The sequence below is a fragment of the Trichosurus vulpecula genome, chromosome 8 (genome assembly GCF_011100635.1).
Source record: "Trichosurus vulpecula isolate mTriVul1 chromosome 8, mTriVul1.pri, whole genome shotgun sequence".
Classification (NCBI taxonomy): Eukaryota; Metazoa; Chordata; class Mammalia; order Diprotodontia; family Phalangeridae; genus Trichosurus; species Trichosurus vulpecula.
Window position 1 is genome coordinate 100,150,966 of NC_050580.1, and position 15,412 is coordinate 100,166,377.

The 15,412-nt window shown below is 37.4% G+C and overlaps 1 protein-coding gene across 1 annotated transcript in view; it reads right to left on the bottom strand.

Moving 5' to 3' along the window:
• Positions 1–15,412, bottom strand: part of TDRD1 (tudor domain containing 1) — a 59,189-nt gene that overhangs the window by 17,648 nt on the left and 26,129 nt on the right. The window contains exons 13-15 of the mRNA XM_036734939.1: positions 10,274–10,444; positions 9,644–9,889; positions 4,745–4,882 (exon numbers count right to left, since the gene is read on the bottom strand). Of these exons, the coding sequence (XP_036590834.1) occupies positions 4,745–4,882; positions 9,644–9,889; positions 10,274–10,444 (555 nt within the window). The remainder of the gene's footprint in view (positions 1–4,744; positions 4,883–9,643; positions 9,890–10,273; positions 10,445–15,412) is intronic.

A 15,412-nucleotide genomic window follows, 5' to 3' on the forward strand; every position in this document is an offset into this window, starting at 1 on the left:
TGAGTTCAAATCCAGCCTTAGACACCTGACACACTTACTAGCTGTGTGACCTTGGGCGAGTCACTTAACCCCAATTGCCCTGCCTTCCCCCCTCCAAAAACCAAAAAAAAAAAAAAAATATACCAGAAATGCAGGGCAGGTTGAATATTAGGAAAACTATTAGCATAATTGACCATATCAATAACAAAACTAACAGAAATCATTTTATTATCTCAATAGATGCAGAAAAATCTTTTGACAAAATACAGCACCCAATTCCTAAAAACATTAGAGAGCAGAGGAATAAATGGAGTCTTCCTTAAAATGGTAAGTAGCATTTACCTAAAACCATCAGCATGCATTATATGTAAAGGGGATAAACTAGAAGCATTCCCAGTAAGATCAGGGATACTCATTATCATCACTGTTATTCAATATTGTACTAGAAATGTTAGCTTTAGCAATAAGAGGAGAAAAAGAAATTGAAGGAATTAGAATAGCAGTGAAGTAACAAAACTATCACTCTTTGCAGATGACTTGATGGTATAAAGAATCCTAGAGAATTACCTAAAAAACTACCTGAAAAAATTAACAACTTTAGTAAAGTTACAGGATATAAAACAAACCCACACAAATCACCAGCACTTCTATATATTTCCAACAAAGCCCAGCACCAAGAGATAGGAAGAAAAATTCCATTTAAAATAACCATAGACAATATAAAATATTTGGGAGTCTACCTGCCGAGACAAACTCAGGATAATTACAAAGCACTTCACACAGATAAAGTCAGATACAAACTGGAAAAATATCAATTGTTAATGGGTAGGTTGAGCTAATATATAAAAATGACAATTCTACCTAAATTAATTTACTTATTCAGTGCTATACCAAACTACCAAAAGTTAATTTATAGAGCTAGCAAAAATAATAACAAAATTCATGTGGAAGAATAAAAGGTCAAAAATATGAGGGGAATTAATGAAAAAAAATAAAGCAAAGGTAGGTGGCCTACCTGTACTATATCTAAAACTATATTATAAAGCAGCAATCATCAAAACTATTTGGCACTGGCTAAGAAATTGAGTAACAGGTCAGTGGAATAGGTTAGGTACACAAAACACTGTAAGTAAATGACTATAGCAATCTACTGTTTGATAAAACCCAAAGACTCCAGCTTCTGGGATAAGAACTCAGTATTTGAGAAAAACTTCTGGGAAAACTGAAAAATAGTATGACAAAAAAATAGGTATAGAGCAACATCTCAAACCCTATACCAAGACTGAAATGGGTACATTTAGACATAAAGGATGATACCATAAGCAAATTAGGAGAGCAAGGAGTAGTTTAACCTGTCAGATCTATGGAGACAGGAAGAATTTATGACCAAACAAGAGACAGAACATTATGAAATGCAAAATGGATAACTTTGATCAAATGAAATTAAAAGGTTTTACACAAACAAAACCAATGCAACCAAAATTAGAAGGAAAGCACAAAGCTGGGAAAAAAACTTTTACAGCCAGTATTTCTGACAAAGGACTCATTTCTAACATATATAGAGAACTGAATCAAATTTATAAGAACATAAGTCATTCCCTAATTGTTAAGTGGTCAAAGGACATGAACAGCCAGTTTTCAGACGAACAAATTAAAGCTATCTACAGTCGTATGAAAAAATGCTCTAAATCACTATTGATTAGAGAAATGCAAATTAAAACAATTCTGAGGTACCAGATCACATCTATTGGCTTGGCTAATATGACAAAAAAGGAAAATGATAAGTGTTGGAGAAGATATGGGAAAACTGAAATACTAATGCATTGTTAGTGGACTTGTGAACTGATCCAACCATTCTGGAGAGCCCAAAGGGCTATAAAACTCAGCATACCTTTTGATCCAGCAATGCCACTACTAGGTCTGTATCCCAAAGAGATCATTAAAAAAAAAGTAAAGACCCACATGTACAAAAATATTTATAGCAGCTATTTTTGTAGTGGCCAGGAATGGGAGATGGAGGGGTTGCCCATCAATTGGGGAATGGCTGAACAAGACTCATGACAGAAAATGCTATCCACACATCCAGAGAATGAACTATGGGATCTGAATGCAGACTGAAGCAACTATTTTCTCCCTTTTTTCTTTCTGGTGGCTTTTCCCTTTTGTTCTGATTCTTCTTTCACATGACTAATGTGGAAGTATGTTTAATTTGATTGTACACAAGCCCAAACTTTTAAGACCATAACGAAGATAACTGCAGTCTACGTCCTAACATTTGGTGGAAAGGATCAGGAGGGCAGAAAATTCTACAAGAAGTGTGAGAAGAGTCTCCAAATTAATTTGACATATTCCTATGTACTCTGGGCAGGGGAAGGCAGAAAAAAAGTAATAAATAAGGTTCAGGATTATAATACTCAAGAGGCCAAAGACTTATAAGCTACACAGAAGCCCCATGCCTATATATCCAAAACACTTTCATCAAAAAGAGAAATGGACAGTTCTGGAAATGGCAAATCCTAAATATAACAAAAATCAAACTGATAAGAAATGACTGGTTTTACAGAATCTCAGTCTTAAAAGGGACCTTAGAGGCTATATAGTTCAACATGTAGCAAATTAAGAATCTCTTCTTCTCAGTGCAAAGAACTCTGTCTCTGATAAGAAGGCCTGAGTTCAAATTCCCTATCTGATGGTTTCGACCTATGTGACCTTGAGCAAATAAACTCCATGGCACTCTGTTTCCTTCATCTGTAAGATGAGCTATTTTTCAAAAATGTTCAAACACGTGACATGAAACCCACCAAAAAAAAAAACCCAGATCACTCCATGATTATTTAGAAGTGAAACATGAAGTTTCAACCAGCATGAAAAATGGAAAAAATTTTGTTAACACTTCTATGCAAGCTACTTTATGTATGAGAATGGAACACGTTTGGATTCTAATGTCTCCATCCCCAAAGTGCTATGTAAGAGACAGTACTGAAGAAGTGACAGAAGAGAAGCTGGAAGATATTAAGTATATACAAAGTGAAAAGATTATTTTGAGGGCCCCTGAAGGATCAATTTTCAAGACATTTGGAGAGGGAGGGTAAGATGCTAGATGATCAGGAAAAATTAAAAGATGACATTACTACTAAAAAAGGCAATGAAGAAAGTCAGTTAACTACTGAACCATGTCTATTTTCTCATAGCTTTGAGTACTATTTACTCACATAATAAATAGTTTTAATAAAAATAGGAAGGAAACTAACAGGCTTTTGCTAATTTTCTTTCTGTAACAGTATACATCTCCATAGCTAACATATCTGACTAAAAAATGGAGAGAATAGAAGACCCAGCCCTGGTTTGGGTTTTCGTTTTTGTTGTTTACTATAAAAATATATTTGACTTTGGGCAAAATTCAGCATTAACCACTTTTCTAACAAAGTATCTCCTATGCATATGTTAAGGTTGTACAAAATTCCCTAACAGACATAATTCACTGGTTATTAATTTCAAGTAAAATATGTAATAGGGAAATACATGTTTTCCAAAACTATTTGCCTCTGTCATGAAGGCAATTCAGTGCATTAAAAAAAGAAGAAGAGGAATTTCTTATAAGTGATCTGATCTTTCAGTTACTTTGTTTGCAGATTACCCTGGTATTGATTGCATTAAGCCCTGAAATAATACATAGAGCTTCCTCAGTGAGATTTACTAGCATTGAAAAGTTTGGTCTAAAAAGCCAAACAGAAAAAAAAAGTAGCTCAAGATTGCTGATTGACTAGATTATAATATACAGTTATGTGAAATGTCCACTGAGTAAAACAAAAAAGAAAAAACAAAAACACAATTTTGTTACTTATTAAACTTAATATATAATTTTAAAAACCACCAATTAAATTTATTTCATATATATGTAATACTTTATCTTTGTGTTTGAATGTGTTTAAAAAATTTTTTTAAAGAGGTAAGGCACTATGGACATAGAATATGCCATACACTTTTGATTAAGATGTAATGACTGTGGTGCAAGAGCCAAAGGCAAGCCTTTTTTAAAAAAGTGTGATTAAAAGTTTTTATTAAAAACCCACTGAGATGATCCATTAGTATATAAATCTCGGATAGACACTCAGTTGGACAATAATCTGGGCATGGAAATGAATAGGAGTTAGAAAGAAGGATGAATAATGCTTCAGAAACTACGTAGTGCTTTCAGTGATACTAAGGAACTATCTCAAACAAAAAACCTATAAATACCAACATTTTTCTGGTGCTACTATGGTTCCAAATCATGCAACATCTTAATCTCCAAAGAATCAAATGATAGCTTACAAAACTATGGTGGTGCTTTTAACATATGACTTAGCACAAGAAAAGAAACAAAGTATCTAGGTATGTGATCAGAAAAGTAGGTGGTTTGGTTATGTAGTACGATCAAGGAATAACATGGGCAACCCACAGGCTACACTGGTACCCACATAATGTTAAAAACATGAATAAATGTTTCTATCATATTGGACAGAGCTTCTGGAGGACTTGTGAGAGCACCTGGATGGGTTATGATTACATCACAGGAAGGAACATTTACATCAGTGAGATGACAAGAACCATTAACATAGGAAGTATGAAAGTCAATTTATCTGAAGTAAATTACCTCTTAAAAACAAAAAGATAATTTACTTCTCTCCTTTAAAGAGATGAACGTTTATCACTGCATCAAATATAGCAACACATTAGAAAAAAGAAGACTATATCAATTGGTATAGAATTATAAGTAACTTACCATCCTCTTTAAGTATATGACAATAGAATTCTCCAGGATTATATAACATACAAACCATAACATTTACTGTCTCATTAACAGCTAGTTCAACCCAAGTCCATTCAAATTTGTTCACTGTTTCTTCTGCAATTAAAGGAGCTACGAGACAAAAAGTAAACTGCTTTAGAATACCAAAAGAACCCCAAATACATGGTATTTTATATCCATTATGAATCTCTTTTATTTTAATGTTATAGTTATTTGTACGTACATTTTTTCCTCTTTTACTAGGACTTCAAGCCTTTTGAAGGGAAAGACCAATGTAACAGTTATTTTTATGTATCCCTTATCACCTGACATGCCTTACATATAGATGCTGTTGAGATATACCAGAGATTATGTTATTTGTAAATTGGGAGGAAAAGGAGCAAAGAAAGAAGAATACCAGTGAGAACATGAGGAAGAGTAAGAGACTCCAGAGGTCACAGAGATTCTCCTCCATCAGAGAAGCTGGATGGCCTGCTCCCTAACAAAGCTAACAGACCACATACGCAGCTTAAGTGAAGATAAGTGAGGATTGCACGAGCATGGTAAGGTAGGACTTGAAGTTAGAGAAACCTAGATTAAAATCCCACCTCAGACACTAGTCATTTAACACCTCTGGTGTCAGTTTCCTATCAATGACTTCTAAGGCCTTTTTCTGCTCTAAATTTATGATTTTGTGATCAGGCGTTAAACGATTTACCCAAGGTCAATCACAGCTAATCAAGTGTGCAACAAGACTCACATTCTTGGGTTCCTGACTTGAAGCTCAGGATTCTATACAATATGTCACATTATCTATTTCTGATTGTCAATTGGCTGTTGTTTTGTTGAGCTGTTTCAGTTGTATACAACTCTCTGTGACACCATTTGGTGTTTTCTTGGCAAAGATAATGGAGTGCTTTGCCCTTTCCCTCTCCAGCTCACTTTTACAGAAGAAGTGAGGCAAAGAGGGTGAAGTGACTTGCCCAGGGTCATACAGCTTGTAAGTGTATGAGGGTGGATTTAACTCTGGTCTTCCTGACTCCAGGACCAGTGCTCTATATATACACACTGTGCCACCTACCCACATCAATTGGATGTTACCTTTAACACTAAGTTTAGCCCTTGGTCTTCTAATGGTAACTTTGGATCTGTCAACAAAATGTGTTCCTATCTATTCCTTTACTCTATTTCAAAACCCATATCACCTCCCACTCTCCTCTCTTTAACAACAGTCTTTCAAAGACAGCTTCTCTACATGGACTGTTGACCTCAATTTCTTCCCTTCTTCACATTGCTCTCTCCATCACTCCCCTCTGATTTTTTTAAATATGAGTCTCTCTCATTTCTATGGAGATGACTCTTAGACCCATAAATTGAGCCCTAGCCTCTCTCCTGACTCTGGTCTTGCATGTTCAACTGTGCATTAGACATTTCAAATTAGATGACACATAGATATCTCAAATTCAATAACTCAGCCATCTTGAAACTTCATTATTTCTGTCAACAGTACTATCATTCTTCCAGTCAACCAGATTTGCAACTTCAGTATTATGCTCAACTCAAATATATCTCACCCCATATTCCCAAATGGTTGCCAAATCTTGTTTATATGCCCCACCCCCAGCATCATTTTTACCTGAATGCTTCTCCTTATTTATACAACCACCACTGTAATTCAAACTTGCATTACCTACTGTCTGAACTATTGTAAAAGCTTCCTAATTGACCTCCCTGACTCAAATCTCTCCCCATTCCAATCCATCTTCCACACAGCTGCCAGTGATAATCCTTTCTTAACTTATTTTTCCCCAATAACTCAATTTTATTTTATTTTCCATTCCAAAGCCTCTCCTTTCTTCCTCCCTGACTCGTCAAGTAATTAAGAAAGACAAAACATCATGTATAGCTATGCAAAACAAATTTCTGCATTTGTCATGTTCAAAATCATACAGAAAAAGAAAAAGGAATTATGCTTCAATCTGTACTCCGAGCCTATTGGTTATGTGGAAGAGGATAGCCATGTTTCAATATATGTCATTTGGAATTATGGTTGGTCGTTATATTGGTAAGTTATTAAGTCCTTTAAAGCTGATGATCTTTATAATACTGTTGTTACTATAAAAACTGTTTTCCTGGTTCTGCTTACTTCACTATGTATCACTTAATACCACTCTTCCTAGAGTTCTTCCAAAGTAATTTTCCTTATGGGTCAGACCATGTCACTCCCCTGCTCTTACTCAAGTGGCTCCCTCTTGAAGAACTAGCTGTAATTCACATAATTCATGTAATGTAACATGTAATTAATACTAATATCAAATATACAAATTCCTCTGGCATTTAAACCCTTCAAAACTGGGCATCTGAAAGGGAGAGGTAGAATGGGGTAAATAATCTCATATAAATGAGGTAAGAAAAAGTTTTTATAGTGGAGGGGAGGAGAGGGAAGATGGGAGGGGTGTGAGTGAAACTTACTCTCATCAAAACTGGCTCAAAGAGAGAAATAACATACTGTATCATTAAGGCAGAATTCATGACTTCAAAGATAACCATGAATATGTCTGAATGGTCCAGAATCGCAGGATATAAGGAATTCTCTAAGTAGAAGGCAGAGAAATTAAAGCATTTACTGAAACTCAAAAGTAGCAGACTCATGGACCAGAGTCCCCAATTCGACATCCTTGCAAGAATCTTCCAAAACCAATATGCCCATCTCACAATAGTGACCAGGAAGCCACAGAAAAACATGATGGCAGCAAGCCAGGCCATATTGGTGCTTCCCCCCGCCCCCAATGCCAGGGCCCTCCAGCAAGAAGACCACCCACTGGCCTCAAAGCCCCTGCTCAGCACTCTCTGGTCTTCACAAGGGTCATTCCTGCCTTTTTTGTACCACCTGCCGCCGTTGCCACTGCTTCCGCCGCAATCTCCAAGCTGTGTTCCAGCTAGCTGACTGCTTCCTCCCTCCTTCAGCTCTTAACTGCTCTCACCAACTGCCTCTTAGCTCTGCTCCAACCGTTCAGCAAGCTCCTCCCACCACAGGCTTCCATTGGCTCCAGTCCTACCCACTCCCCCCAAGACCCTGAGAGCCCTGGTCCCAAAGGCCATTCAAATGGGTGGGAAAGATCTTCTCATTCACTGATTGCCTTTACACATACACACTCAATTGGGTATAGAAATCTATCTTATCCTACAAGAAAGTAAGAGGGGAAGGGTATGAGAAACAGGGGTATGATAGGGAGAGCAGACTGAGGAAGGAGGTAGTCAGAAGCAACACACTTTAGAGGAGGAACAGGGTAAAATGAGAGAGAAACTAGAATAAATGGGGGAGGTAGGATAGGATGGAGGGAAAAAACAGTAATACTGTGTGAAAAAAAAATTTGAAACAAGTTTCTCTGATATAGGCCTCATTTCTCAAACATACAGAGAACTGAGTCAAATTAATAAAAATAAGAGCCACTCCCCAACTGATAAATAATCAAAAGATATGTTTGGTTTTCAGGTGATATATCTATAGCCATATGAAAAAACACTGACTCACTATTGATTGGAGAAATGCAAACTACCTCATACCTATTAGATTGGTTAATAGGAAAGACAAAGTAAATGGCAAATGTTGGAGGGGATGTGGGAAAAATGAGATGTTAATGCACTGTTGCTGGAATTGTGAACTGATTCAACCATTCTGTTGAACAATTTGGAACTATGCGCAAAGGGCTGTAACACCATGTAAAACCCTTTGACTTAGCAATATGTCTACTAGGTGTGTATCCTAAAAGAAATTTTAAAAAAATGGAGAAGGATCTATATGTACAAAAATATTTATAGCAGCTCCTTTCCGGGGCAAAGAATCAGAAATTGAGAGGATGTCTATCAATTAGGGAATGGCTGAATAAGTTGTGGTATGATATTTTTTGATTGTACTGTAAGAAATGATGAGCAAGATGCTCTCAGAAAAACTTGGAAAGATTTGCGTGGGCTGATGATGCAAAGTAAAATGTACTGTATACGAAGTAACACCAATAATGTAGGATGACCAGCAGAGAATGACTTGGCTATTCTCAATGATCCAAGACAACTCTGAAGAACTTATGATGAAAAATGCTATCCATCCTCAGAGAAAGAACTAATGGTGTCTGAATAGAGATTGAGCATACTTCTTTTAAATTTTATTTTTCTTGAATTTTTTAATCTATGTTTTCTTTCACAACATGACTATCATAGATATATTTTGCATGACTATACATAAATAACCTATATTGAACTGTTTGCCTTCTCAATGGGGTAGGGGTGAGAAGGGAGCAAGGGAGAGAATTTGGAACTCAAAGTTTTATGAACAAATGTTAAAAATTGTTTTCACATGTAACTGGGAGGGAAATTAATTTAAAAAAAAACTTGGCCTCATCCTACCCTTCTAGCTTCAGCACACACTACTTCTTTCTTGCTGTTCTTTTCAGTAGCTGTGTCTCATCCTGGAACACTTTCTCTTTGTGGCCTTCACCTGGCAGAATACCTTACATCCTTCAAGACTTACATCAGGCACCACCTTCTTTATGAAACATTTCCTGATCTCTGCAGCTATTAGTACTCTCCCAAAATTACTTTTTATTTATTTTGTATTAATCCTGTCTATACTCATAAATGTTTGTCTATCCCAGTAGGATATAAGTTTCTTGAGGACAAGGACTAGTCTATTCTTGCCTGGTATCACAAAATCCTGGCAAATAACAAGGCTTCCTACTTGGTATATCAATGAACTCCTCTTATCCTGTGAATGAACCAAGTTAACAGTCAGGTATATGTTCATAGATTTATTCATGTTTTGTTGAACTTAGATCACTTCCCATTTAGTACTCTACTACATATGCTATTAGAGTTACTAATCAAACATTTACTTACCATTAATTTCTCTCAAATCACTGGATGTATCTGTTGTCAGTATCTTGCCTTCTCCTACAGCAAAGCCAGCTTCGATGAGGATTTCAGAAACACTGATGCTGGGTTTAACTGACTTATCTATAAGCTCCACTACAGAACTATTTTCCTTCTTGTCTACAACTTTCACCGTAATCATCTTATTTCGTATTAATTTTTTCATGAGACAAATTGCCTCCGGAGACCAGATTCCTGATGATGGCTTCACCCCTTAAAACAATTATTTTTAAAACATTACTTGTATTTCTCAAAACAATAATTCAACAACTAACAGAGGCAGAGAGCCAAAATAAAATAAATAATGAGTAAAATGCTTTTATGGAAATTATAGTATGAATTCCCAATTATTCCTTTTGTGTCATCTTCTTTTAAATGATGGGTAAAATTCATCCCTTTATAGAAATTATAGTACAAATCTCACATCCCCTCTTCTGATCTTTTCAACTTCTAAGAAAGAACAATACCCTTTTCACTCTAACTGCAGCACCTTTACTTTGTTGGTTTTAATCTATAAACTGGCATATAGTAATTTTTTAGCCTGAACCCTAAAATGTTATTAAAGTGTTAGCTATTATTATTATAACTACTTCATACCTGCCAAGATACACTTTATGGCCTGCATTGGCAATTCCAATAATCTTGGTGCCATGGGACAAAGTCTATTCAATTTAAGGATTTCAAAATTTCCATAATCAACATAGCCAACTAAAGCAGACTCTTCAGAAGCATATGCGAGAACTGAGGCACGATACCACTGATTATCCTCTGAAAAACATAGACACATATAAGTTAGAATCAAAATGCTTCTCTAACACTTATATCAATTCATCTATTTAATATTAAATATACTTTAAGCAATCTGGAAACCTGATTTAACAATGGTAGCACATCTACTCTTTAGCCACCCCTTCTTAAAATGTAGTATTTTGCCAAGCTATCTTGAAGTACTTTGATTTCAGAGGATATGTGAACTCTTGTTATGTAAAAGTTCTTTAGGTTCGATCGATAAACAATTCTTTACTACGTATTCACAATGTGCCCAACAGAACTTCATTTTGGTGGTAACTTTTTTTTTTGTCTTTTATTTTTTTTAATTTAATTTAAATTTATTTAACATATTTGGTTTTTAGCATTGATTTTCACAACAGTTTGAATTACAAATTTTCTCCCCATTTCTACCCTCCCCCCCACTCCAAGATGGCATATATTCTGGTTGCCCTGTTCCCCAGTCAGCCCTCCCCTCTATCACCCCCCTCCCCTCTCATCCCCTTTTCCCTTCCTTTCTTGTAGGGCAAGATAAATTTCTACACCCCATTGCCTGTGTATCTTATTTTTTAGTTGCATGCCAAAAACTTTTTTTTTTCTTGAACATCTGATTTTAAAACTTTCAGTTCCAAATTCTCTCCCCTCTTCCATTCCCACACACCCTCCCTAAGAAGGCGAGCAATTCAACCTAGGCCACACATGTATCATTATGTATAACCCTTCCACAATACTCATGTTGTGAAAGGCTAACTACATTTTGCTCCTTCCCAACCCATCCCGCTTTATTGAATTTTCTCCCTTGACCCTGTCCCCTTTCCAAAGTGTTTGTTTTGATTACCTCCACCCCCATCTGCCCTCCCCTTCATCATGTCCCCCCCCTTTTATTTTTTTATCTTCCTCCCTCGTCTTTCCTGTGGGGTAAGATACCCAACTGAGTATGTATGGTATTCCCCCTCAGGCCAAATCTGATGAGAGCAACGTTCACTCATTCCCCCCTCACCTGCCCTCTCCCCTCCTCCCACAGAGCTGCTTCCTCTTGCCACCTTTATGCGAGATAATCCACCCCATTCTATCTCGCCCTATCTCCCTCTCTCAGTATGTTGCTCTCTCATCCCTTAATTTCATTTCTTTTAGATATCTTCCCTTCATCGTCAACTCACCCTGTGTCTGCTCTCTTTTACACACATATATATGTGTATATATATATATATATATAAACACATATATATATACACACACACATAGATATATACATACATACACATTCTTATATATATACATAAACATATATACACACACACATATATACACACATATATACACACACATATATATATGTGTGTATATATATACATATATATACACACACATATATACACACACACACACACACACATATATGCATGTTCCCTTCAACTACCCTAATACTGAGGTCTCATGAATCATACACATCATCTTTCCATGTAGGAATGTAAACAAAACAGTTCAACTTTAGTAAGTTCCTTGCAATTTCCGTTTCTTGATTACCTTTTCATGCTTCTCTTGATTCTTGTGTTTGAAAGTCAAATTTTCTATTCAGTTCTGGTCTTTTCACTGAGAAAGCTTGAAAGTCCTCTATTTTATTGAAAGTCCATATTTTGCCTTGGAACATGATACTCAGTTTTGCTGGGTAGGTGATTCTAGGTTTTAATCCTAGCTCCACTGACCTCCGGAATATCGCATTCCAAGCCCTTCGATCTCTTAATGTAGAAGCTGCCAGATCTTGGGTTATTCTGATTGGGTTTCCACAATACTCAAATTGTTTCTTTCTGGCTGCTTGAAGTATTTTCTCCTTGATCTGGGAGCTCTGGAATTTGGCGACAATATTCCTAGGAGATTTCTTTTTGGCATCTATTTGAGGAGGCGATCAGTGGATTCTTTCAATTTCTATTTTGCCCTGTGGCTCTAGAATATCAGGGCAGTTCTCCTCGATAATTTCTTCAAAGATGGTATCTAGGCTCTTTTTCTGATAATGGCTTTCAGGTAGTCCAATAATTTTTAAATTCTCTCTCCTGGATCTGTTTTCCAGGTCAGTGGTTTTTCCAAGGAGCTATTTCACATTGTCTTCCATTTTTTCATTCCTTTGGTTCTGTTTTCTCATATCCTGATTTCTCATAAAGTCACTAGCTTCCACTTGCTCCAATCTAATTTTTAAAGTAGTATTTTCTTCAGTGGTCTTTTGGACCTCCTTTTCCATTTGGCTAATTCTGCCTTTCAAGGCATTCTTCTCCTCATTGGCTTTTTGGAGCTCTTTTGCCATTTGAGTTAGTCTATTTTTTAAAGTGTTGTTTTCTTCAGTGTATTTTTCAGTATTTTTCAGGGTCTCCTTTAGCAAGTCATTGACTTGTTTTTCACGGTTTTCTCGCATCCTTCTCATTTCTCTTACCAATTTTTCCTCTACTTCTCTAACTTGCTTCTCCAAATCCTTTTTGAGTTCTATGGCCTGGGGCCAGTTCATGTTTTTCTTGGAGGCTTTTGTTGTAGGCTCTATGACTTTGTTGTCTTCTTTAGGCTGTATCTTTTGGTCTTCTTTGTCACCAAAGAATCCAAAGTCTGAGACTAAATCTCGGTGCGTTTTTGCTGCCTGGCCATATTCCCAACCAACCTGACCCTTGAGTTTTTCGGTGGGGTATGACTGCTTGTAGACTAATGAGTTCTATGTTCCACGTTTGGGGGGGAGGTGCCAGCTCTGTCAGACCCGCACTACTCCTTCCCCAAGAACCCCCAGCCCGGGCTGGGCTTAGATCTTCAGCAGGCTGTTGCACTCCTGCTCTGATCCGCCACTTAATTCCTCCCACCAGGTGGGCCTGGGGCCAGAAGCAGCAGCAACTGTAGCTGCCCCACCTCCGCTGCCCCCAGGGCTGGAAGCCAAACGGCTAACTCCTTCCACTCCCGCAGCTTTTCCCACTAACCTTCTCTGCAGTCTTTGGTGTTTGTGGGTCGAGGGGTCTGGTAACTGCCGCAGCTCACATATTCAGGGCGCTAGGGGCCCCATCCGCCCGACTCCAAGTTTGGTTGTTCCACGCCGCTCAGGCTGGGCTCCGCTCCACTCCGTTCCCAGCTCCGTGTGGAATACACCTCACCCAGAGACCATCCAGGCTGTCCTGGGCTGGAGCCCTGCTTCCCTCTGCTGTTCTGTGGGTTCTGCCATTCTAGAATTGGTTCAGAGCCATTTTTTATAGGTTTTTGGAGGGACTCGGTACGGAGCTCACTCTAGTCCCTGCTTACCAGCTGCCATCTTGGCTCCCGCACCTTGGTGGTAACTGTTATAACAATTTGTGTCACAAAAATAAAGAACTCTGCAATAGAAAAATTATGTGTCTTCCTCTATGCAAATCTCCACAAGGAAAAAATGGCCCAAAGATGTCATTCTGAGTCCCAAGCCCATCAACAAATTGTTCTGCTCCTGACGCTCTCTCTGATCATTCCCTGTGCCTGGATCTCTCTCCTTCCTCATCTCCAACTCCTGGCTTCTCTCTGGTCTCTGCTCAACTCCCACTTTCAAGCAAGAAACCTTTACCTCGGAGCCCTCCCTTCGAGATCACCTCCAATTTAGCCAATACATGTCAGGTTTGTACAATTGTTTGTCTGCTTATTGTCTCCTCCATCAAGGTGTGAGCTCCTTGAGAGTAAGAATATTTTCTGTCCTTTGTAGACCCAGTGTTAGCATAGTGCCAGACACAGAGGAGGCACTTATCAATGGCTACTCTCTTGAATGACATCAGAAAGGTTAAAAATAAATGGTACATCCAAGACATAGCTATGATACAATAAATTTCATAGAGTAATTTTGTGTGTTTTTCCAGCCCTAACTGCGAGTCCACTGTTAGAACAAACTGTTATGAGAAAATTTCTTTTAACAGATATAAAACTAGTACTTGGAGAGTTGTCTGGATCAACCAAAGTTGAGTGACTTGCCTGGAGTTGAAGCCAGTCAGAGCAAGACTTGGTATACAAGTTTTCTTAACTCTGGGGCCAGTTTCCTATAGAGTAAACTTCACTGCTTCTACTGCATAATAGTACAGTATTGAAAAGACTATGGTTAGTAACTCATTTTTTTTGACATCTCAGAAAAGTTCATTATTGTATAAACATTAAAATTTTACTATCAAGTAAAAGATTGATGACTTTTTAGAAAAATTAAACATTTTTCATTTTGCTCAATTACATGTAAAATTATTTTTAACATGTCTTTTAAAACTTTAAAACTCCCTTCACGCCCCTCCTTGAGAAAGCAAGCAATTTGATACAGACTGTTATGTACAGTGATGCAAAACATTTCCATATTTGCCATGTTGCAATAAAAAACTGACCAAAAAAACTTCAAAGAAAAATAAAGTAAAAAAAATATATTTTGATTTGCATTCAGACTCCATCAATTCTTTCTCTGGAGGTGGACAGCACCTTTTATCCTGAGTCCTTCAAAACTGTTCTTGGATCATTTACTGCTGAGAATAGTTAAGTCATTCACATTGATCATCACACAATGCTGCTGTTACTGTGTACAATGTTCTCCTGGTTCTGTCCACTTCACTCTACATTGATTCATGTAAGTTTTCTCAAGTTTTTCTGAAAGCCATTACCGTCATCATTTTTTTTAATAGCATAATATCATTCTTTCACAATTATATACCACAACTTGTTCAGCCATTCCACAAATGATGGGAATCCCCTCAATTTCCAATTCTTCACCACCACAAAAACAGCTGCTATAAATATTTTTGTACATGTGGGTCCTTTCCCTTTTTTTATGATCTCTTTGGGACATAGGTGTAGTGGCGGTATTGCCGGGTCAAAGGGTATGCATGGTTTTATAGCCCTTTGGCCATAGTTCCAAATTGCTCTCCAGAATGGCTGTATCAGTTCACAACGCCACCAACCATGCATTAGTGTCTCAACTTTCCCACATCCTCTCCAATATTTATCACT